The 26,535-nt window shown below is 40.3% G+C and overlaps 1 protein-coding gene across 1 annotated transcript in view; it reads right to left on the reverse strand.

Moving 5' to 3' along the window:
* The window catches only part of tmtops.2.S (multiple tissue opsin, gene 2 S homeolog), an 81,977-nt gene that overhangs the window by 48,188 nt on the left and 7,254 nt on the right, over nt 1–26,535 (reverse strand). Inside the window, exon 2 of the mRNA XM_018265858.2 lies at nt 20,400–20,728. Coding sequence (XP_018121347.1) covers nt 20,400–20,728 — 329 coding nt within the window. The remainder of the gene's footprint in view (nt 1–20,399; nt 20,729–26,535) is intronic.

The raw sequence follows: 26,535 nt of genomic DNA on the forward strand, positions 1-26,535 counted from the left end.
TTGTAACGGGCGGGCGGATCACAGGACCACATCAATGAACAGATGCGGCCGCGGTCCAACGGGATTTTTAGTCCCATCTGATCGAGATCTGGCCGACTTTCGGCCAGATTGCGATGAGTGAAGCCTGTTGGGGGGCCCCATACACGGGCCAATAAGCTGCCGACTCGGTCTATCGGCAGCTTTTATCGGCCTGTGAATGACCACCTTAAGATATAATTTATTCTTATTGGAAGTAAAACCAGCCTAATATGTTTTATTTATTGTTTATATGATTTTATGGTAGACTTAAGGTATGAAGATCCAAATTAGAGAAAGATCCGTTATCCAGAAAACCCCAGGTCCAGAGCATCCTGGATAACATGTCCCATACCTGCATAATGAAAGTAAGTATTGCTAATGGAAGATACTGTATGTCATTCATAGTAACAATACTGAGTTGCTTTCTTGAAACTGTAATAGAAAAGTGCTGCCAAGATATTTGTACAGAGAAACAGTTGTACTAGTAGGGACATATGAGAAAGAAAAATAACCAGAACAAGATTATCATTATACCTGTTGGACTTTTTAGTACCAGACCAGTATTTAGCTGTTCATAAGCAGGCAGATTTAAAGGGATTCTGAAATAATTTTTATGGTATAGTTTTTATTACTGAATTACACTGTGTACTTTTCAAGTAATTCATTCTACAATTTACAATTTCCTCTTGAACCAATACATGTATTTTTTATAGTTTTATAGTAATGTTGCAGTGTAGGCAGCCATCTCAGGTCATTGTGCCTGGTCATGTGCTCTCAGAAAGAGCCAGCAATTCACAATGAAACTGCTTTCAGATAAGCTATTGTTTCTCCTACTCAATTTAACTGGAGCAGTCACAATTTGGCTGAGCTGGACTTGTATTTTTACTAATGAGTGTTATTCATATATACCACTAGGTGGGGGCATTTTTAGCAATCAGGGTCGAATTTACGTAGTTGGCGCCCCTAGGCCCACTGCCGCTCATCGCCCCTGTCCCCTTCCCTTTATTCATGTAAATTTTCATCATCTGGATCATCTGGGGATTGGCGCGTGGGAATTAAAAAAATGATTGTATCACCAGCGCATTCCCAGTGTTTTTGAACCAATGTGGGCGTGGTCGAGCAGCATGCCGCCCCCCTAAAATACTGCCACCCTAGGCCCAGGCCTAGATGGCCTTTCCACAAATCCGGGCCTGTTAGCAATGCAGGTGTCAGGGAGCTGTTATCTGGTTACCTTCCCATTGTTTTGCTGATGGGCTTCTGTAGGGGAAAGGCTGGAGACAATTTCACTCGTAGTGCAGCAGAAAAGAGTGACCGAAGTTTATCAGAGCAAGTCACATGACTGGTGACACCTGGGAAACTGACAACATGCCCTGCCCCATGTCAGATTTCAAAATTAAATATAAAAAAATATGTTTTTAAAAAAGGACTTCAATGTAGAATTCTGGAGAAGTACTATTAACTGATGCATTTTGTAAAGAACATGTTTTCCCATAACAGAATCCCTTTAAGTTGCTGATTTGGCCTCTTCAGATCAAGTTTGTAGTGTAGCTGTCCATGTATGGGCCCTCTCAAACTGCCTCCCTGATAGATATATGGCCTAAAATCAACTAGATATCTATCGTGGGGGGTGAAAATCCCTTGTGAGGACCGTATTGGCACATTGATGTGATTCTCTCCTTATATTATCTTACTGTTGGTCCTCGGGTCGATGATTGTATCAGCCCCATAACCAAGCACATGGTTGGACAGATTGGATACAAGATTTGGATGCCCAGCGTTCAATTTGATATGTACAAGTCCTGAATTAACCACATCCCTATCACTTACCAATCAAGCAAAGTTTCAAGTCTGTCTGTTACTTGCTTTAATAAGACACAGAACTATTGACTTGGGACAGACAACCCCATGACAATTATCACAGAATCAATTTGAGTTGAGTAAATATACAATCAGCTTGTCCATACTACAATCTGTAATCCCATTTATTAAGATTCAGATTGAATAGTTTGTTATTTATTGTTTCGAATGTATTTATGATAACAAGCCAACAGTACATCTGGTAAAAATATGCTCCCTTAGTAATACTCTGCTCTGCTCTCTCATTCCTTGTGGCATTGCATCTAATATTCTTTACAAATTCTCTTTCAGAGCTGAAAACCTCAGTACTTTGAACTCAGTACAGAGGTCTGTTATTACTTTATTAAAAAAAGCATAGGAAGAAATTAGCAAGTCAAGGGGAAAAGTCTCATTTCTATGTTCCTTAACCAAGGATTTGTCTCTTCCCTGACTCACCCCTGGCCTGTTATTTCATATCCATCATTGCTTAGCTGTCATTTTAACTTAGATTTCCCAGGGCAGGCTCTTTTTCATTACATTCTGTTACCAGCTAAAAGATAAAATACTCATGTCACCTAAATTTTAATTGATTTTCTAGTATCATTTCTTTTCGTCTTTTGCAATTTTCTCCATCTCCATTCATTATGAATAAATCTGCATTAATATATTAAAGGCTCCCATTATGGGATATGCTGTACAAACAAATAGCTTCAGTGTATGCGTTAGCAATGCGTAGACAAGTACATCCAACCTTGAATTTAATGTTATTAAGATCTCTGCCTTTGTTTTATATTGTTGTTCATTTAAAGTGTAAGTTTTTAAATATGTGAATTGATGGATACACAGTGGAAGTCAATAACCAGCACTGCAGATCCATAATGTAGAGGCCGGGAGTAGGAGCGTAAGTGGCTTCTGCTCTAATTTGAACAAGACAGTCAAGAAGGTCTTTCTTGTTACAACACTTTAGATGCGTTGTGTGGTCATAGTAACAGGAAATAAAATTCTCATAAACAGAGGTATTAAGCATCAAGAGCTGTCTGTTTATGCACAAACTGGGGCACTAGAAGTACAGAGAAGCTATTATTATGATGCTGTTGGGGAGTGAAGTTGGAGTTTAGGGAGTTTAAGAGCTACCATAGAGTTCTTTACTTTCCTGTTTTGCAAATCTCTTAAATTCTTAAAATCTAGCAGTGGCATAAATTGAGGGCTTCAGATAAGATCTCTGTCCTCTATGGTCTAATGATCTGTTCTAAAGATGATAATAGATAGACGGGAGCTTTTAACAACCACGGGTAGTGTTTGAATAAAAAAAAGTTTTTCTTGCCAAGTATCTTTAAAAACATAAACAGGTATCATCCTGGAGCCCTTTAACTAAACCATGACGTGTCTAGTCACCTGACGCGTTTCGTGCCTCTCTCTGGCACTTCATCAGAGGTGGAGTCTAGTCACAGCTCTCTACCTTATATAGTGTGTATAATTAAAACAATGTGTCCTTTAAAATTTACATATTAGACTTTTGGTTTATTATCAGTCTATAATTTCACTTTGTAATCAAAGGGATTCCTACAATAGACAAATCTATGTTTGGGATGACAACTTGTCAGTTGACAGTTGTCATCCCAGATCGGTTCTGGGGGGCATCATGGTGGGACAATTCTTGTGTCTAAGGTGCATTTGCACCACCTGGGATGCCTTCTAGAACCAAGTCATGGCACTCTGGGATCGACTCCTGGAAAGGAAATATAACACAAAAGTTATAAAAGAAGCCTATGAGAGAGCAGTGGCCACTTCCAGAAAGGCATATAGTCAAATACAAGAGTCCTCTGCACTCAACCCATTATCAATATATTTAAGACAGAGACATTTTGTGCATACTGCTACTAAAAAATGCCTTACCCTTAAATATATAAATATATTGCAATATATGGATAAAAAATCCCTGTGTTGTTTAAAGGGGAAGGCATTTTTTAGTAGCAGTATGCACAAAATGTCTCTGTCTTAAATATATTGATAATGGGTTGAGTGCAGAGGACTCTTGTATTTGACTATATGTATTTTGTGGTCACAGCCTCATTGCACCCCCGCCTAATGGTTTTAAAAAATAGTGGTGAGCACAACTTTCCCTTGTTTGTTACACTTCAAGAAAGGATCTCTTAAGTGGCGCCAATAAGAAGAAACAAAGCGGTAGACAGAAAAATAACGAAAGAGATAGAAATAATTCACAAAAACGTTAAATGTACAGTCAACGTTGTTTATTACTCCTTACAGCAGCCAGGCTAACTAGATTAGGAAAATAATTAAAAGAAGACTGGATGTCCTTAGAATGGATCCACTTTTGGACCAGTCAGTTTTAGAAGCCACCAAGAGGGTAGCTGGAAACCAACCCACATGTAAGTAATCCAGATACTTTGATCTGTTCTAAAGATAGCTAGGACCTCAGTCGTAAAGGGTGAGAGAACAAAAATAACCAAGCTCCAAGTCAAACATCAATCACTGGCCCTTTGATTTCAAACTCAGCTTTTTCTTGATTGCCAGCACAAGTACTAAAAACTAGAATTGGAAAAACTTGGATTAAAAAATGGGTGCGAAAAAACATATTACATTCTACTATTCTTAAAGGAACAGTAACACCAAAAAGTGTTTTAAAGGAATCACAATATAATGTAATGTAGCCCTGCACTGGTAAAATGGGGGTGTTTGCGTCAGAAACAAAAGTGTAGTTTATATAAACAAGCTGCTGTGTGGGGGGCAGCCATTCCAGCACAAGATACACAATAGATAACAGATACATTCTGAAAAATCCCATTGTATAGTACAAAGCTTATCTGTTTGTTACAAATGGTATCCCAAACCCAGAACTCTGCTACTCAGATGCCACCAGGTCTTAAAGTTAGAGGACCAGGGAGCGAGTTCTGGGCAGACAAGGAAACCAAACTTTTTCAGAAGGAACAAAGAACATGGAGCATGGTCAAGAGACAGGCCGAGTCGATACCACAGGGCAGAGCAGTACAAATTCAGGAGACGAAAGAGTAGTCGAGGTCACAGGCCGGGTCAATAACACCAATATTGCATTACAGAAAATGCAACTCCCAAAGCTTGCCAGTTTTCATTCGAGTTCAAATTCAAAAATTGTTTTTTGTGCCAGCACAGGAGGTAAAAGTAAACTGGTAAAAGATAAAGACTTTTTTGTTTAAACACAGATGACACAGATGGTGTCTGGATAACAAATCCCTTACTGGCAATAAATATAATCGATAAATTCTTATAATAAACCCCATTTATAAATAAAGTTAATGGCTATAATAAAATCCATATATATATATATATATATATATATATATATATATATATATATATATATATACTTCTTAACTATAATAAAACCCATCTTTAAATAAGCTTCATTCCTATAATAGAACCCATGTATAAATAGACCATATCTATAATAGAGCCAATCTATAAATAGAGTTTTTTACTTCCTTGTTATCTGACAAAAAGTCACGCAATTTCCCTCCAAACCCATAATTTGCATATGCAAATTAGGATTCGGATTCGGTTCGGCTGGGCAGAAGGATTCGGCCAAATCCAAATCCTGCTAAAAAAAGCAGAATCCTGGCCGAATCCCGCACAGAATCCTGGATTCGGTGCATCCCTAATTTTTATATAACAGTATTATTCATTGGTTCTAGAAATGATTTTTCAAGGGGTGCACCATAAGATGGCCATATACTGTCACATCCAATAATTTGGGGAGGTCAGTGGGACAAATTGGGATAATCCAATCATTTGGCTCCCAGACCAACAATCTTTTTATAATTGGGGCCTAGGCAGTTATTGGAAGATGACTGCATCAATGCGCTAATGCAGTTTTTTGTCAGTGGGATTTTCTAGCCTGATTATGTGCAATTTTACCAATTGCACATAGTAATTAATACTTCTACATGGGGATCATTTACCAGCATACTGTAAGCGTAGTACTTTACTAGTGCAGTGACTCATAGCTTTGGTTAATCTCCGGAGTATGGCTCCTGTGGTGCAATTTTGCATGTATGTGAGCGAATTAGGATTTTTTTCAATAAAAAAATCAACTAGTTATCTGGACAGAGGATTAAGACCCTTAAGGTGGCCATAGACGCAACATCGCCAAACGAGCGGATCTTTCCCCGATATGCCATTAACGAGCATGGCTATATCGGGGGTAATCTGATTGTTCGGCCGTATGGCCGAAAGATCAGATTACGATGTGCCATGGGCTCCGGCAGGATCGGTCGGGTCAAAATCAAACCTGACCGATCGACCAAACAACCGATCTCCGCTGGACGAAAGATGTCGGCACACACGATCTGAAAATTGTATGAATCCTCGATTTGTACGATAGGATCTGTGGACACATGAGTGATGTTGAAATAAAACTCTTTTGATTGAAAACTTCGGTGTGCTGGTCCACTTTGAACATTGTATACGCTGATTGACCAAGCACCCACATAGGAGCAACAAGGAAGGAGTGCAGGTACTTTGTGAATGCTTATATATATATATATATATATATATATATATATAGATATATATATATATATATATCATGTATATCATGTACAAAAAAATCAATAGAATTGCCGCAGGTGGATAGAAAAGTAACTCTTCATTGACATGAAATGGCAACCACAACTCTGCAGCAGTTGCACCCCACCGAGAATAATACAATATAAACACACCATAATAGCAAGCAGCCCTGAGTGTGCTACTAGTATGGGATCTGTTAAACATGGGGTTCATAGAAAGTGGAAAGAAAAGTGAGGAGCAATAGGAGGCTGTCAATATAAATGAGAAAAACTAAGCCATGCTAGAGAGTATCACCACATCAAGAAGATGCTCATGGCTCTGTAAACTTTTCAGGATATCATTTACATTAAGTGACTTACATCTGTAGCAGACAGACAAATAGTGATGGGCAAATTTATTCGCCAGGCGCACATTCATGGCGAATGTGCGCGATTCGCTGCCGTCGAATACATTCACAAAACTGCCGAAAAAATTCGCACCGTTTCGCAAATTCACCCATCACTACAGACAAATCAGTTGGAAGACATACAGCAGGAACATCAGAATTAAATTTTGGAAAAGAATAGAAGTGGATATGACCTGCCTGATAGAAGAGGAATCTTTTTAATCTGACAAAGAACAGGTAATAGCAAAGCCACTCAGTACTGGCAGTTTAATCATCTGCCACTTGCCCTTTTCCAAGAAAAGATCTGTACAGGGAAAATTGTACAATGTGCTGCAAGAATGTTCATCATTGTTAGCAAATTCTATATCCAGCCTTAAAACATTTACAGCCTGTAGGAGAATACACTAAAAGCCATCACATTTAAATTCAACATTTTCAAGTTTTTCTAGTGGAGGATTTTTTATATCTATCGCTTCCATAAACAAATCATTCCATTATAAAATGTGTCCCAAAGTGATCTGCCATATTAATTGTTTTTTATTATCATAGAAACTCTGAATTCCCATTCACTGCTGCAAGTTGAGGAAGATAGGAGAGCACTGACAGGAGGGCAGACAAGATCTGTTGTAGAGCATAAAGGTGGTCATAGACACACAGATCCTATCATACGAATCGAGGATTCGTACGATTTTCGGATCATGTGTGCCGACATCTTTCGTCCGGCGGAGATCGGTCGTTTGGTCGATCGGTCAGGGTTGATTTTGACCCGACCGATTCCGCCGGAGCCCATTGCACATCGTAATCGAATCGTTTGGCCATACGGCTGAACAACCAGATTACCCCCGATATAGCCATGCTCGTTAATGGCATATCGGGGAAAGATCTGCTCGTTTGGCGATGTTGCCAAACGAGCGGATCTTTGCGTCTATGGCCACCTTAAGGGGAGATAAATAACCGCTTGTCAACTTAAACATCTCGCAACTGAACCAATATATTGGATAACCATACCATGCAAAGGGTAGGTAGCTCCAGTAGAAAAAAATAAGAACTCTACAGGGAAAGCAACATAATGTTACTTGCATGGAAATCAGCAGATTTGTAGAGAAAAGAGTCAAGAGTTTGGGGGAGGATAAGAATATGCAGGAGAGAGGAGGCAACTGGAATCTTATTGTGATTTTGTTAAAAAAAACACTCTTTGCACTTCCATATAGTTTCAAAAATGCAACTGTCCTACCTTTTCTGCTAAACAATTCACAAATAAGCCTGGAATACGATTTAGCAGCCACCACTCTGAATGTGACAGTACTGTATTTCCAGACTACCCAAAGCAGGTTGTGTCAATAGGCACAGTAGACTTGCAGCAACTAATCACAAGCAACCATCATTTTAGCTAACAGTGCTGACATTTATAGGAAATTGCATAGGATAGTCTAATAAGAAAAGTGAAATTGCATGGAAGAATCCTAACCAAGGGTAATTGCAGATAGTACAAGAAGGTGGAAGTAGATTCTGTGCAGAATGCGGGAATATTCATGGTGTTTGGACTTTGTATGTTACAACCAATTATGAATCATGAAAGAGGATGAGAGAGTTGAAACCAAAAGATGAATAACAGGCAGCTGAACTGTATAGGGCAGTCGCAGCACAGAGATTCAGTGGGTATCTGGGGTTTAAGTCCAGCTTGGGCACTGCTTGCAAGGAGTTTGGATTTACTCCTCATTCCCCTCCCCTAATTCTAAAGCACACAGGTAGGTTAACATTGGCCCTTGTGTGAATGTGATAGGTTATAAGACAAATCAGTTAGTGGCTGACATTACTGTTACCGGAAAGTTCCTTTTTATTTTTAAAATATGGTTTCCAAACTACAAAAAAAAACACAAGAAGTCAGCCACAGGAGTATATCCAGCAAACTTATTTCTTCTTTATCGAATGAAGGTTATAATTACATGGGGTTGCCCAAATGTTAGGTCTCCCCCCAATGATTATAATCGCTTACCTGAAACCCTGGGCCAGTGATCCTGTTCACAAAATCCCCGGACCAGGTTGTTTCTGTAGGAGCTCATTAATTGCCACCTTCTTTCATTTTTCTCTTCATCTTTTCTGCCCAAGTCCTGGTGAACAGCAAAAATCAGATGTGAAAAGGTGGCTTTTCACTCCATTGTACTATTCCTAGCCAGGGGCCAAAGAGAAGAACGAAAAAATATTGCAACATGGTGCTCCTACAGAATTACCCAATGCCGCTGATTTTTTCCCAGTGTCTCAGTTAAGCGATTATAATCACTGCCTAAAGTTTGACCCCCAGTGATTATACGTTTCCTTTAAAGGCATTCTTCACAATTTGTTGCATTGTTACAGTGTGAAGTCCAAAAACCCAATGGACTGGAGACTACAGTTTTTCAAATTGCCATGTTTTTGAGACTATTGCAGCCTAAAATTCCAACTTGAGGCTTTATTGAGTGGTTTAGGAAGTTGGACTGCTGTTTATTCCCACAGAGTTGATCTTTGATGTTTTATAGTGACTCAGACCCTTGAGTTAAAGTGACTGTAACTCCAAAAATGCCATGATTTATAGAACAATTGCAACCTCTTTTTCCCAATCTAGCAAATATGTCAAAGTAATGTCAGTATCACTTTACACTATGTAATAGAAACAGAAGACGTTACATGTGACACTGTGGGCTCCAGCTGTTCTATAACTTACAATGAGCACTTGTGAGATCAGAAGATGGTTATGTGTATGCTAGCTGTACAGGTCAGTTTAGATGGCAGTTTAGGGAATTACTTGTGATGTTTAGGGAGCTTCTTCCTCTGCATACTTTATTCGTTTTTATTGAAAAATTGAATGGGAAATTTAAGAATTGCCTTTTTGGCTGTTTGATCTTGTAATCATAAAAGGCTTCATTCCCTGCCCTCCACATGTTATAAGGCAGAAAGCAATATTTAGTTTAGTATGCACAATTAGGAATCAATTTTCAGTTTGAGTATTATGTAGGACACTCTGTGACACATTATGACCATTCCTTATTTGCTTAATACGTGTTTCCTGTTTTATTTACATTTATGGTTCAGATCTGTTTTAAGCCACTTAAATTCTCCACCATCTCATACAGTAATTGAAATGGTGCCTGCTCATGCCAATAAAACACTAAACAGACTCTCAACAGTGGACTTGAGGGTGTATTTGCAAGCATTGAATCAGTATTTTTCTAATTAACATTATTATTTTCACTCTCACCTCCCTTCCATTTTGTCCAACCAGTCAATCCTGCCTGTCTATGCAGAGCCTAATGGGGGCTAATCACTACCCACAGTCCACTTATGCAGCACAATTTCACATTAATTTACATTTTCATAAAACCATATTTATGTTTTATACACATATGATTATGTCATTCAGGGTAGGACCCAAACCCATTCCCCAGCCCTGAAGACTTCAGCATTGGTCTACCACTACTTGGAACCTCACCAAACAGTGAATAATTTTCATGAATCCTATGTACATTGTTATAATTATAAGCAAGTCAAACTTATAGAAATGACAGTGCAAAGATCCAGGCTATTACGAAAAACTGCTTATGAAGCAATAAAAAGTAGGATGATAAATGCCTGAATTTATTCCTAGAAAATGGTCTGCTATGGCTATTTCTATAACAGAGGAAGAGAATATACTCTGTCCCTGTGTAATAAAACGCAGAAGCTTTTTTTAAATAAAAATATATGGATTTTTCTTCATAATTACTCTTCAGTATTGCCACAGTGGATTTGCATACTGATTCCGTACATACAGACTGAGAATCTGGAGCATCACCGATATATTTCTGCAATAAATCATGTTGATGAATAGCATGCTTTGAAACTTGTACTTGAATCTAAGAGTCCCTTGGAGGGAACATAATTCAGTCTGTGCTTATCAGGGAAATAAATTCTAGCAATGTTCAAACTGCCAGAGACTTGTCTCAAAGGAATACATTACGCTGTGGATGGGGCATATGTGTGTCACTGTAGTCTACATGATAAGGAAAGAGCAGAGATGGAATTTGAGAATGGGGAGCAAAAAGTGGAGGACTAAAGAGTGGGCCTGGGGTCAAATGATCAGATAACCCCTGGAGACCCATCTGGAGAAGGCTGTATCTGATATGGTCTTCACATGAGCGGATTATCAGCTTTCCTGATATATGTCTGGCTTCCAGTTAATGATTGATAGGAAGGAAAATATATAGAACATTATATATTTACAAATAATCCGCGGGTTTGATCAGTAGTGGCCAACACTGGCCGGATCACGGCCATCCTAAATTACACATTTACAAAATGAAGCTTGCAGATGCTCAGCATTAAACAAATGGGAATGTCGTGGGTACAAGGGAAGCAATGGATGAACTTCTGCTGATAGAACAATGAACATTATATGAATAATACAGTATTTACCATTTATAGAACAATGTAAAAATGTCTACTTTTACTAGGGGTGCTTTTTGCACAGGGCCCCTTTCTGAGGCTCTAAACCCAGGGTGAATGCCCCATGGTGCACAGGGCCCCTTTCTGAGGCTCTAAGCCCAGGGTGAATGCCCCATGGTGTCCTTCAATACAGATTGCGTTGGTTCTCTATTTCATTTTGTGCATAGGGGCCATTCAAATAATAGAGGGTGAACAGCAGAGTGATGTTATGCACAATGTGTAATAGGCAGCTGCTCCAGACCTAGAAGAATGGCTCAGGCAGCATCTGTTTGCACCCTCGCCAAGATATTTATGTATCAGTACTCGTTCTGTAACAAGACTACAAAATATCAATTTCCTTTTAGACCCCTAACTACAGAACTGAACTCTCTGAGCTGAGCCAGCCATACTAGGGCATTCATTTATAATACAAATACCAAATCCATAAATATATTATTTACCTTCTAGCATGTTATGTGGGGTTTAGCCTCCTCGGTCAGATCACCAACCTGCAACCTAGAGCCTTTAAATTGTCGTGTGATTTTTCTATATTCTATATTGTTTACACAACTATATTGCACAACTCTGCTATGTACAGTGCTATAGAACTAAACCCTAAAAATGAATATGGCTAAAAATGCCATATTTTATATACTTAACGTATTGAACCAACCTAAAAGTTGGATTTTGTTAGGAGTACAGTATCTGAGACACTCACATGCTCAGTGTGTTCTGAGCAGCGGTTGAGAAGCTAAGCTTGGAGGTCATCAAGCATAATCATCAAGCAAAATCGAGGTTTGCCTGTCATTTAAGCTGATGCTACAGGGCTGATTATTAAATTCTGATATTAATTGTGCTGGTTTCTGAGTATATATATACCAATAATCATATTGTTTTTACTAATTAGCCCATATTGTGACATTTATATGATATGCATTCAGTATCTTGTGCATCAGTCCTTAAGCTCAGTAAGTGACAGCAGCACAGAATATGTGCAGTGAACAGGGGCGATCCTGGCCCCTCCGCCGCCTGAGGCAGCAGCAGTTGCTGCTGCCCCCCCTCCCACGGAAATTCGCTCTTAAAGTACCAGGAGCAGCATTTTTGCCGCCCCTGGTACCTAGTGGGGCACTGCAGCCTGAGGCGACAGCCTCAACTCGCCTCATTAGCGAAGCACCCCTGGCAGCGAATGAGCAAAAAAAAAAAGATGGGGAGCTACTATGGGGCATTTTTGGAGGCACAGTTGCTGCTAAAGGGCTGTGGGGGCATTAAATTGGTATAGAAGCCCGAAACATTTCTGCCCTACTTCTTCAGTTAAACTTTAGTTCTCCTTTAAACCCCTTTATTGCCAGAAATATGTTTTAAATTACTGATCTCCCTATTATCAGGAAAAACATTTTAATCCTGTTAGCAATGCATTCTATAATCCTTTTTATACTAGACAGACATTTATATTATCGTGTGCTCTGCACAGTCTCTACTGCTGGGAATTCCCTCCCTTTTGCATGTAAAACATTGACATTTGCTTCTAATCTCAAAAAACGAATACTTGTGTATAATAAGCAATAATGGACCTCCCGCCGTATTTTGTTATTGTGGCTCATCTGTAGTTCGGTGACCTTTATAAAGATACTAAGCAGATCTATATGGTGACACAACTCCTCTGTTATTTGTAGTATCCTATTATGTGCAACTTGGCTTACTTGAATAGAAATAGCCACTTCAGCGTGTTTTTAAATGGTGCTGGGATTCCTTGGATACCTGGACAATAATAATATAAGCTGCATACACAATAATGCAATTCAAGACCCATTGTCGTTTTATTAATGCCATTGATATGACCTATTCTTTCCATATGATAAGACAGCTTGGTCCCCTGTAGTGATGAGCGAATTTGTCTAGATTCACCAAAAAATTTGCGAAACTGCAAAAAAATTGTGAAACTGCAAAAAAAATTCAAAGTGCATTGAAGTCAATGGACGTCAAAAAATTAATTTCCGCTGGACAATATTTTTTTCGCTCCGAATTCATTAAAGAAAGTGGGCTTTTTTTTTTAAGGTGACTTTTTTGTCCAAAGACATTCAAGTCAATATCTGTTTTTTTTTAAGGCAACTTTTTTGACCAAATGCATTAAAGTCAAAGGGTGTTTTTTTTTTGTTGCAGCAAATTTTCCCACGGAAAATTGTTGCCGTAGTTTAGCTTTGCTCTGCAAATCCATGGCTGCCAAAAGATTCGCTCATCACTAGTCCCCTGGAATGAAGGGAGGCCTAGTCCCTGAATTTCCCTATGTTCCCCTTTAGCATTGCTTTCTCATAGGTCACATCTATGGCTCCAATAAACAGGCAAAGGCTCTTGCATATAACATTTACATTTAAGTTTTTGCGTCCATCTAGGCTACATTATCCCATATATACCTGATAAGAACTAGTAAACCTAAAGAAAACAGGGGTTCTCCTGAAAGCATGTCTTGCAGCGCAAATTGTAAATCCAATTAAAATGGTATCATTCCCTGCTTTTGTAACTTTTTAGTCGCACACCAAATATCACTGTCTCTAAATCGACCACTTTGAAGTATTGCAATAATAGTCCTCTAATGTTTGTTGAAGCCTAAATCAATAATATTGCTTTTCCACTTTATTGAAGTTAATTTAGTTACATATAAACACACAAGTGTATATAACTTTTATGCAACAACTCAGCATACTTAATTGATCTCTCCCATTAAGATTCTGCTTGCAATCAATGTTAATGCTAACCCTAGGGTAGGAGTTTATGAGTCTTGCAGGTGTATCACTGATGACAACCAGGGCCACATTAGTGAAAGGGAAAAATGGCCCAGGTCATTGTTGCCTTTCTATAGATGTTTGGTTGTCCCTAAGGAGATAGAAAGGAAAACCCAAGCCTGCTTAAATCTTATAAAATTTATAATCCAATGCCCAGAGTATAGTATATTTAATTGCATTGCATCCATATATAGTCATACTTGGATTAAATCATTGGCAATGATACAATGAGTTCAAAATATGGTGGTGTGTGTCCCTGCTCCTAGAATCAAGTGAGAAATCATATTCTTTAAGATTAATAATAATAATGTGGTCTTGTCAAAAAAACCCAGTCCAAGGGTAGCCGAAATTCAAAAATTACAAAATAGATTAGAAGAGACCCAATAGTAGTAATGCAGTAGCTAAAATAATTATAAAAGTAAAAGAATCTTTATTAGGACATGTATAGCCCAACGCGTTCCGTGCCAATGGGCACTTACTCATAGGCTCATAGGTGATACGATGAGACAACTAGATTGACTCTCACTAAGGTATATATAGGAGATGGTGCAGCTGCTACTGGATGGACTGGAATATGGACTCTACGCTGGAAGGCTGTTAGTTAGGCCAGAAGAGGAAGCATTGTGTTCAGGTTGGAAAATGAACCCATGTATAAATTATAACTTTTAAATGCACAATTGTCTACCTTGTAGTTTATTAAGCATTGCTTCTCTTCTCCTCACATGCTTAGTTTAATGTGCCATGGCAACTGTGTTATGCTTCCAGGAGTTTTGGGGGAAAGAATGATGCTGGGCATGGGGGGTATATCTGGCCCTGATGATTAAGAAACTGATCTGGCTTAATCACAGGAAAATGCCTTCAGCCAGATTGCCACAATAATAGCTTTAACGTGCGGTGATCTTGTTGTGTTATTCTATGGCATGTTATTTTCAAGAGTCACCAGCAATAACAAAGATGTAACCCTGGGCAACAAATCTTCCTGCATGCCATCATCCTTACTTGCATCCAGGGTGTCAGCAAATGACCCCTAGTGGCTCTCTGAAACCCAGCACAGGTGTTGCACCCACTAAACAACGGAAATAAAACCATAGAAAAAATTCATGTAGCCCTAGACCAGTGATCCCAGCTCACGAGCAACATTTTGCTCACCAACCCCTTGTTGCTCCCAGTGGCCTCAAAGCAGGTGCTTATTTTTAAATTCATGGCTTGAAGGCTAGCTTTAGTTGCATAGAAAAACTTGTAATGCCAAATAGAGACTCTTGTTGGCTTGCAATCCAAATAAGTGTCCTACCAATAGCCAATCAGAACCAATATTTGGCACCCCCGGGATGATTGATGATTGAGTTGTCTCAAACTTGTTTTGACATTTGAATATCGAAAAAAACGGTGGGGAAACCTCGCCCTAGACAGTGTGTCACTTGTATAGTTCTATTGATTATCATTTTTAAGTTCTTTTTCAACACTGAAAGAGCTGATCCATCACTAAAAGTTGTTAAGTAATTCAAATTGAAGCAAGTTGTAATCCTTTCCTGCAACCCTACATATTGTAGCCCAAGGAAGAACATGTTGACAATTATTTTGATGCTATCTAGCTTAATGAGTTTACTGTGCAATAATTGCTTATTGATATTAGTCAATCAGAAATCATAAGGGTCTAGTGTTTTAGGTGCTTATAACAGAGAGATCATCACATGTGTGAAGAACAGAAAGAGACAAGATTCTCATTACAGCAAATATCCATCCATACCTTATTACCTTATATCCATACTTTATTTGGATTTATTTGGAATGCAGCTACTTTGTAGAGCTCTGGAACATTTTATTTAGCAATTCTGCTTTGAGGGTTTAGCCCATATTGCTAGACTAAAGTTGGGATTTGCAGTACAGCAACGATTAGGTGGAGAAGGTTTTTGTCCTCTTTTAATAGATCTGGGTATAAAAAGTTATATTTGTACATCCCATGAAGTCAGAGACTCAAGCACATGTCAAGTTGGAACACATCTTAAAGAATGTGGTCTTTAAAGGATACTTATTTTAACACATTCCCTTGAAAGGAATGGATAGAAATGGGGTTGCATAATATATCATAGTTATATTATTTTTCACATTTTATTTGCCCCCGTTTATGCTTACATGTTTAGGGAACCATACTTCTATATTTCCAATGACATTTTAGTTATACATTATATACGTGTTAAAGACCACAACACATGAGATTTAGGTAATGCATATGGACTATATTAGGTTAGTCTCATAAGAGAAAAATTCATTCAATTCATCTGCTTAGAGTAAGTCCACACTGGGCATTTGGGGAGATTTGGTCTCCTGGCGACTAATCGCCTCGTTTTTGCGGTGACCAATCAAACTTCGGACGACTTCGGAAAACTAATCGCTGCGTGTGATTTTCATTTATGTTTTTTCATTTTAGCCGGCGCAGAGTCAGGGAAGGCATTTGGGGAGATTGGTCGCCGCAAAAACGAGGCGATTAGTTGCCAGGCGACCAAATCTCCCCAAAACGCCCAGTGTGGACTTACCCTTAAGTGGCAGGTTTTACAAAAAGATTCTCTTGAGTTTAGTGAGATTAATGCATTATCAACTAAATTCCACCGGTGCCTATGGCTCAGAATGAATCTAAGTAATGTTTGTTTATATTAGCTCCCAAGTTTTTTCAATAATCAAGTGAGCTTACAAGACAAAATATTTGCAAAGTCAGCAATTAACGATGGGTTCTCCCAGCAAAAGAATGAATTCATCCCCTGGTCCACAGGTGCTATATACAGAGCAGACTGCACAGCCATATTGACTTTTACTGTATACAATTACACACGGGAAGAACTCCAAATAAAACATATGTACAAACAAAGCTTTGAAATGTAATGAAACAGCGGAGATCGATTAGATTGTATGCAGGCATGTTCCACCCCTATAAATCTTCCATGCATGAGTATACATTATTTGCTGGGATGTCTCCTCTCAGTTGTATTTTCAAGACTGTTTCTATTCTTGTGATTTATAGAAGTATTTGTAAATGGTTCTTCAATTCACTAATTACTTGGGACAGTAATTCAGCTGCTGTTCTTAGATAAAAATATGTTTCTAATTGTTAAACTGCATTGGGTACTTCTGATTTTCTTGGGCTGATTTGTAAAGGGATTGAAGCACTCATAGTATGGAAATGCATTTTTTAACCTTCAGACATATACACAGTATGTAAAACATTCCATACCTTGATACATACAATAAATTACCTGACAACCTTGCCATGGATTTACTGCAAGTTATTGGGCTAATGACACATGTTGTTGTTTTGTAATAAAGAGACCTCTGCTAGCTCATGACACTTCATGCAGTTTACACCTCAATGGTTATTATAAATAAAAATATCTATTGCCACATAAATACAAAGGGTTTGTCCTAGTCTGTTACTTGAAAGGGGCAGAGTCAATCTGATGGGCCCCTCCTAACAACACCAAGCTCCTCCCACCTTTTCTAATGATAACACACCAGACCACATGAGATATTTTGGGTGAAAAAGTCTGCAACTTGTGCATTAACAAATTCACATAAATCATGGCCAACATACATATATAGCAACATTATTTGGTATATCTAAACAATTACATTTAAATAACTTTTAACCATTAACTTTCTTGTGACCTCCGAAGGCCCTACTGAAGGCTGCAAACAATTGTACCCAACAGTGAGTGGGCCGCCTGTTGTTTGTCCTAGGTGCAGCTTTCCTCTGTAATTCTTGCCCCTTCCATTAGGCCCCTTCCATCACTTTGGCCCAACGCCTAAGTCCTTTTACACCTACATTTGATACCAATATTACTCCCCCCTCATGGAGCCTCATCCACTGCAAAACTATACTAATACCACCCCCCTATACCGCTACCCCTGTGCTCTGAGGAGGGTGGGTAGGAGCTCTTCAAGGTAAACAAAAACACCCCCTTCAATTGCTTCCTCCTTTATCCCCTCTTGCCTCCCCCATCCCCATAGCAACCAAGGAAACAAAAATGCCCATACTCCCTAACACCCTGCACCAGTTCCCTATTTCCTAGCCCTGTCATGACCCTGGTGTTCCCAGTTCCTGGTTCACTCCCCACAGGCAGTCGTTCTCACAGGCCATCTCACATAGACTCCATTTTATCCAAACAATCCAATTTTTTTAAATGATTGCCCTTTTCTTAATAATAATAATAAAAAAACAGTACCTTGTACTTGATCCAAACTAAGAATAATCCTAATTGGAGGCAAAACCATTGTGTCTATTTAATGATTTTCTAGTAGCTTTAAGGTATGAGGATCCAAATTACAGAAAGATTTTTTTAACCGGAAAACAGGTGCTGAGCATTCTGGATAACTGGTCCCATACCTGTACCATCCCATACCAGCCTTCAGCAAGACACCTTAAACTATCATTCAACAACTTTTCTACTGACTTTTCCTTGGTGCATAAGTTTTATTCAGTGATTTTCTGACCAGTGAAAGTATCACATTTTACCAAAAGATTTCCTATAAGACTTGACCCTCAAATCTTTCTTCATACTGGTGTTTCCCAGAGATCTTGTTCTACCATTTAATCCACTACCACATTGTGTTCTGTGTTTTAAGTCAAAGGTGAACATCCCACCAACATCTCCAGGTTTTGTACATTTGTTCCAATAATAACTTATATTATGTATAATTTGTTTGGGGGGTAAACAGCAAGCTGAAGTACTGTAGAGCTCTTGTACTACCGTATATACTCGAGTATAAGCCGACCCGAGTATAAGCTGAGGTACCTAATTTTTACCTACGAAAACTGGGAAAACTTATTGACTCTAGTATAAGCCTAGACACAACTACAGCCCTGTCTCCCAGCAGCGCACATTCTGCCAAAGCGACCCCCCCAGCGATCAACCGGACTTCTTTGCAAAGTTGATGGTGACAGAGAATTGCCAAACGGATTACTGTGTGCATTGTCCCACTACCATGTGCAGAGGGTGCTGTGTGATATTGCCATCACTGTTAATCTTTCGTATAACCAACAGAGGGCGCTGTATGATATTGCAGTCACTGTTATTCTTTCATATAACCAACAGAGGGCGCTGTGTGATATTGCAGTCACTGTTATTCTTTCATATAACCAACAGAGGGCACACTGTTATTATTTCATATAACCAACAGAGGGTGCTGTGTGATATTGCAGTCACTGTTATTCTTTCATATAACCAACAGAGGGCGCACTGTTAATCTTTCATATAACCAACAGATGGCGCTGTGTGATATTGCAGTCACTGTTATTCTTTCATATAACCAACAGAGGGCGCACTGTTATTCTTTCATATAACCAACAGAGGGCATTGTGGGATATTGCAGTCTCTCCCCAAGTGAACTGTTGGTATAGGAATGATTAAAAGTGACTGCAATCCCAGCTACTGCCCGCTGACCCGAGTATAAGCCAAGATAGACTTTTTCAGCACATTTTGGATGCTGAAAAACTCGGCTTATACTCGGGTATATACGGTAATAACTGTATAACTCTTGTGGGAAGATGAGAGATAGATACTCTACAAGCCTAATGCAACTCTGGGAAGGGCTACATTGGGTGTGGGTTGAAATTACCCCATAATATGTTGTAAAACTGACAGCTAAAGGCCCAGTGGTGTAACTAGCAGCGACCAAGCCCCCTGAGTAAAAAATGTTTGGAGGGGCCCGGGCAGCGATCACATAATCCCTGCACCCACCCCAGCAAATCCCCCAACTCGCTTATGTATACACCGTGCAGTGACTGCAAATAATAAAGTTAAAAAATGGATGCTTCTATAGTTACACCACTGCAATGGTCTGCAAATCTGTAGTTGCTGCAAATATAAAGTTCTTTCATGGGTGCAAGGTTTGATGAACAGTTATACAAAATAAAAGGAATGGGGTCTCACTGTCAATCAGTGATTTGGCAAGCGCGAATTAGTGGCGAATATCCACGTTTTGCCGCCAGCGGATAAATTTGCAACAAAAAAATTTGGACACTCGTCAGAAAAGTCACTAACGTCAAAACCATCAGGCGTCAACACTATTCGAACGCCCATTGACTCGAACATCAAAATAGACTCGAATTGACGCGGCCATCAAAATTCAAGTTTCGCAAATTTTTCGCCGTTTTGCAGATTTCGCTGGAAATTTTTCGCCAAAACAGGAGAAATTCGCCCATCACTACTGTCAATGCATTAACCATAGTTTCTTATAAATATAGCGCAACCTTTGTGAGTACAAGTATTGATTTCTATTAAAAACATAAAGACTACAAAATTCTCAGCAGTCGTATATATGTCATTTGTGGTCAGAAAATAAATGGAACATTTTGAAAGAGTTTAGTAGAATACAACAATTCCTCTTACCTGTTTAACAGCAAAAAGCAGTCTCCCATAACAGTAAACAATGACTGCGAAAGGCAAGGCCAGGCAGAAGATAAAGAGGCAGATAATGTAAGATATGTTATTGGCGTCATGTGAGTGCCAGTTAACAGAGCAGGTTGTGCCAGGTCCTTCTGGCCCATATTTACTCCATCCAAAAAGTGGAGGAAGTGTCCAAACCAACGAGTATATCCAAGATACCAGTATTCCAAGCCAGGCTTTTTTATAGTTTGTCAAATCGGCCTCGGTGCTTCGGAGCATTGTGCAATATCGCTCATAAGACAGGACTGCCAAGGACACCAGGGAGACCGTTCCTAGGAACAAAAGATTAAGGAACTTACAACAAGTAGAAAAACAGCACAGAGACATTTTATGGGAACTAAGCATAAATAATACAGCAAGCAGATCAAGAACAAGAGCTTGACTGGAAATAAGGTTGTTTACAACAAAAGGGAGAAACAAGTAGCACCAATTACTTTTATGTATACACCATAGGGCAAGATGAGCAAGTCCAAACTGTTTTTTCTCATTTAATATTACTATAACTGCACAATACAGTAGATCTTTTCATTATGAATGGTTTTTGCCACCTTCCGATGAGTTACCCAGACTATCTTATCCAACAAGTAAATAGGGAACATACTCCTTAATGAATTATAGCTGTCAGGAGTCCAAGGGGGCTGGCACTACTCTTCGGCACGGACGACAGAACCCACGTCGTGAGGCAGCGCGTCCGGATCCGACGTAAAGGCGTGACGCATCGCGTCCGCATTCAACGCCGGCGTCGTGACGTTGACGCTGAGGCCTATTTAAACCTGCCTTTTAGTTCAGGCCTTTGCTCAGACATCGTCTTGGCTAATACTTAAAACTTTTTGGAATAATCTTGATTGTGTTTGACTCCAGAACTTCCTGACCACGTCTATTGAACCTCCTTCCTGTTTTGACGCCTGGAACTCTGCTACATTCTGGTTTTGACCTTGCCTGTCCCCGACTACGCTGATTTCTACCATCCCTGACTCGGCCTGCCTGACCATTCTACTTCTTCTCTACGGTGAGAGAGTCGTCCTTCAGTTTTTCATCATTATTGCGGCTCTCATACCTTCCCCTAGAAGTTTCTCCTCTGTGCATATTGAGGATACACCTCGTGGGGTACTGTAAGAGCGGCCTTCCATCAGCTAATTGGTTCCAGACTCCGGTAAGCCTGATAGTATGTCTGAGCCAAGCAGATTGGAACCAGCTGGGGAAGCCACAGCTTTAGAGACTTTATCTCAGCAGATCGCGGCCCTCACACGAGCCGTACAAGATCTTCAGGGTGAATATCATGTACAAGCCCGGCTTTCTGAACTACATCCTACCGCTCCAGTTACTGCTTCGCCCTCTACATCCGGTACCACTTCGACACAGGCAGCTTTGGGGACACCTCCCCCAGAACCAAAGATAGCGCTGCCGGAGAAGTTTTCTGGTGACCGTAGTCAATTTCGTACATTCTGGAACAGTTGTAGGCTCTTGTTTTCACTCCAGCCAAGGACGTACCACGATGAACATACTAAGGTGGGAGCATTAATTTCCTTCCTCTCGGGGAACCCCAGATTTGGGCCCATCGTTTGGGCCCATCCTCTCCTGGCTGATGCTAAGACTTTCTTTGCCACCATGGCCTTTTTATATGACGATCCACAGAGGCCTACTACAGCTGAAACTGCTATACAATATTTGACTCAAGGAAAGAGGCCAGTAGAGGACTATGCGGCCAAGTTTCGTAGGTGGGCTGTTGATACCTCATGGAACGAATCAGCTTTGAGGCACCATTACCGCTTTGGTCTCTCTGTTCAACTGAAAGATGAGTTGGCTAGAACAGGAGTACCTGACAGTCTCGAGGAGCTGATTCAGTTGTCCATTCAAATTGACCGACGACTGAGGGAACGTCGGGTGGAAAAGTTATCCCCCCCAAGTCTCTTGGTTCATGCCCAAAGCTCCTCCGACTATTTCCGGTGCTTCTTCATTTCCTGAGGCAGAACCTATGCAGTTGGGGTTAATCCGTCCAGGCTTGTCTCCTGAAGAGAAATTGAGAAGACGGCACCTTAATCTTTGCCTATACTGTGGTTCCGCAGATCATCTCCTGCGTTCCTGTCCTGTCCGACCTGAGGGTAATCCTTTCGTTCAAGTCTGAATTTAAGTCTCAACTTCAATTTTCAAGTGCCCATATCTCTCTATTTATGTCATTACAGTGGGGAAAAAACCTTTTACAAGTAGCGGCAATCCTTGATTTGGGTGCTAGCAGTTGTTTCATGGATGCAACCTTCACAGAGACCCATGAAGTGCCGTTATTAACTAAGTCTCAACCAATCCTTATTAAAATGGCCGATGGCTCTCCACTTAGTTCTGGCCCCGTTACTTTGGAGACTTCACCTTTATTTTCTTCAATAAATTATGAACATTATGAGTTTATTCGTTTTGATGTGGTTTCCTCTCCTTTGTTTCCAATTATTATTGGATTACCTTGGTTAAAAGCACACAATCCCGTGATTGATTGGTCATTAGGAACTGTAACCTTTTCCTCTCCGTATTGTCTTCAGAATTGTTTTCGTTCTCAGGTTCGTCCCAGAACGGTGGCATGTACTACGGTATAACAAGAACTCTTTTCAACAGTGCCCTCAGTTTACCATGAATTTTTGGATATCTTCAATGAGAAAGGTGCGGACATCCTTCCACCTCATAGTGCGTATGACTGTCCAATCGATCTGCTGCCCGGTTCTCCTATACCGTTTGGGCGCATCTTTCCTCTTTCGGAAAGAGAGCTTGGAGTACTTCTGGAATATATTAATGAGAACTTGAGAAAAGGTTTTATCAGACCATCCACATCACCTGCTGGAACAGGAATCTTTTTTGTGGAGAAAAAAGATCATTCCCTACGGCCTTGCATAGACTATAGGGAGCTCAATAAAGTGACCATCAAGAACCGCTACCCTCTTCCCTTAATCCATGAACTATTTCAAAGATTTTGCTCTGCTATAGTATTCTCTAAATTGGATTTGAGGGGAGCTTATAATCTTATACGAATTAGGAAGGGGGATGAGTGGAAGACGGCGTTTCGAACCAGATACGGACATTTTGAATACCTCGTAATGCCGTTTGGTCTATGCAATGCGCCGGCAACTTTTCAACACTTCGTCAACTATATTTTCAGGGATATCCTAGACATATATGTGGTGGCTTATCTCGATGATATCTTGGTGTTTTCCTCGTCGTTAGAAGAGCACCGGTGTCATATGCGAGAAGTGTTCCGCCGTTTATGCCTTCATAATTTGGTGGCTAAAGCCGAGAAATGTGAATTTGAAAAAGACACAATTGAATTCCTTGGATTCATCATTTCTGTTAATGGAATCATCATGGATCCCCAGAAATTGTCTGCGGTTCTGGATTGGCCTATTCCCACAAATCGCAAAACTGTACAAAGATTTGTGGGGTTTTCGAACTTTTACCGCAAATTTATTAAGAACTTTTCAAAGATTATTCGACCAATCACTGATTTAACAAAGAAGTGTTCCAGATTCGAGTGGTCTTCTCAAGCCCAGGAGGCATTTGACACGTTAAAGAAGAGTTTCACGAGGGCTCCTATTTTGGCGCATCCTGATCCCTCTCAACCATTCGTGCTGGAGGTTGATGCTTCAGAAGTGGCTGCGGGAGCAGTGTTATCCCAACGATCGGGAGCCCAAAACCTTCTTCATCCAGTTGCTTTCTTTTCAAAGAAGCTATCAAGTTCGGAGTGCAATTATGGTGTGGGAGATAGAGAACTGTTAGCTATCAAATTAGCTTTGGAAGAATGGAGACATTTTTTGGAAGGCGCACTTCATCCTATCTTGGTGTACACAGATCATAAGAACCTTGAGTATTTATGAACTGCCAAGACGTTGAGACCTAGACAAGCAAGATGGGCCCTTTTCTTTTCACGATTTCAACTTCATATTACTTTCCGTCCTGGCTCAAAGAACAATAAGGCTGACGCATTGTCTCACATGTTTTCTCAAGAGGTTCCTTCGGTCAAGTCTCCTGAAACTATTCTTCCAGCTAACAGCTTCTTACTATTTCAATCCTCACTTTTGCATAGGATTCAAGAAAGGTCTAAAGTTGATCTCCCTCCAGCAAATGTTTCCTTACATTTCCAAGAAGGTCTTTATTTCCTTGGGGAGAGATTATTTGTTCCTGCACCTTTAAGGACTGAGGCTTTAAAAGCTATTCATGATTCCCCTTTGGCTGGACATTTTGGGTTACAAAAACTTAGATCTTGCACAACAACATTTTTGGTGGCCAAAATTGGGTAGCGACTGTTCTAGATTTATTCGATCTTGTGACACTTGCGCCCGTTGTAAGACCTCTACCTTGAGACCAATTGGTCTGCTTCAACCATTACCTATTCCAAATCGTCCGTGGGCTTCCATCTCTATGGACTTCATTACTGATCTTCCACCTTCCAAAGGTTGCTCAGTTATATTTGTGGTCTTGGATCGCTTGACCAAGTGGGCTCATTTTGTTGCTCTGCCTGGAGTTCCAACTGCAGCAGAAACAGCGACTACTTTTATTAAAGAAGTGGTGCGTTTACACGGACTACCAAAGGATATAGTGTCTGACCGGGGTGTCCAGTTCACCTCAAAATTTTGGAGGGCCCTGTGTAGTGGGTTACAAATTAAGTTGTCTTTTTCATCTGGATATCATCCACAGACAAATGGTCAGACTGAAAGAACCAACCAGACACTGGAGCAGTATTTGAGGTGTTTTTCTTGTTTTCTTCAGGATAACTGGGTTGAGCTCTTACCTATGGCGGAGTTTGCTTATAATAATTCTATGCACTCATCTACTAAACAAACTCCTTTCTATGCTAATTTTGGCTATCACCCTTCCATGATTCCTGGGTTATTAAAGGAGGAATTTGTACCTGCTGCACAAGAAAGACTTACCTTGTTGGAATCAAATATGGAGATTCTACTTCAGAATCTGCTAAAAGCGCAAACTAATATCAAGTATTTTGCTGACAGAAAGAGGAATCCAGATCCGGAGTTTAGTGTCGGAGACAAGGTGTGGCTGTCGACTCAGAATTTGAGACTGAACTGTCCTTCACAAAAATTAGCGCAATGTTTTGTGGGGCCCTTTGAGATACTTCAGCAGATTAACCCAGTGGCCTATAAGTTGCGGTTGCCTGAGTCGTTCCGTATACACCCAGTATTCCATTCCGCTCTGTTGAAACCGATGGTTTCAAACCAATTTCCTGGTCGGGGAAATTCTACTCCAGATCCAGTTCTTGTGAAGGATCATGTGGAGTTCGAAGTAGAGTCCATCGTGAATTCAAGGCGCAGAGGGGGCAAGCTACAGTATCTGATCAAGTAGGAAAGGATTTGGTCCCAAAGAAAATTCGTGGGAACCAGCGGCTAATGTTCATGCTCCTAGACTTGTGAGGATTTTTCAGTCACGGAATTCTGGTAAAACTGCTTATGGTCGCGTCCAGAGGCCGCACCTAAGGGGGGGCAATGTCAGGAGTCCAAGGGTGCTGGCGCTACTCTTCGGCGCGGACGACAGAATCCACGTCGTGACGCAGCGCGTCCAGAACCAACGTAACGGCGTGACGCATCGCGTCCACATTCGACGCCAGCGTCGTGACGTTGACGCTGACGCAAGGCGTCGCCATTGGACGCTGAGGCCTATTTAAACCTGCCTTTTAGTTCAGGACTGTCCTCAGACATCGTCTTGGCTAATACTTAAAACTTTTTGGAATAATCTTGATTGTGTTTGACTCCGGAACTTCCTGACCACGTCTATTGAACCTCCTTCCTGTTTTGACGCCTGGAACTCAGCTACATTCTGGATTTGACCTTGCCTGTCCCCGACTACGCTGATTTCTACCATCCCTGACTCGGCCTGCCTGACCATTCTACTTCTTCTCTACAGTGAGAGAGTCGTCCTTCATTTTTTCATCATTATTGCGGCTCTCATACCTTCCCCTACAAGTTTCTCCTCTGTGCATATTGAGGATACACCTCGTGGGGTACTGTAAGAGCGGCCTTCCATCAGCTTATTGGTTCCAGACTCCGGTAAGCCTGATAATAGCCTTCAGTTTGTGATTAACCTTTTC

The sequence above is a fragment of the Xenopus laevis genome, chromosome 5S, assembly GCF_017654675.1.
Source record: "Xenopus laevis strain J_2021 chromosome 5S, Xenopus_laevis_v10.1, whole genome shotgun sequence".
Taxonomy (NCBI): domain Eukaryota; kingdom Metazoa; phylum Chordata; class Amphibia; order Anura; family Pipidae; genus Xenopus; species Xenopus laevis.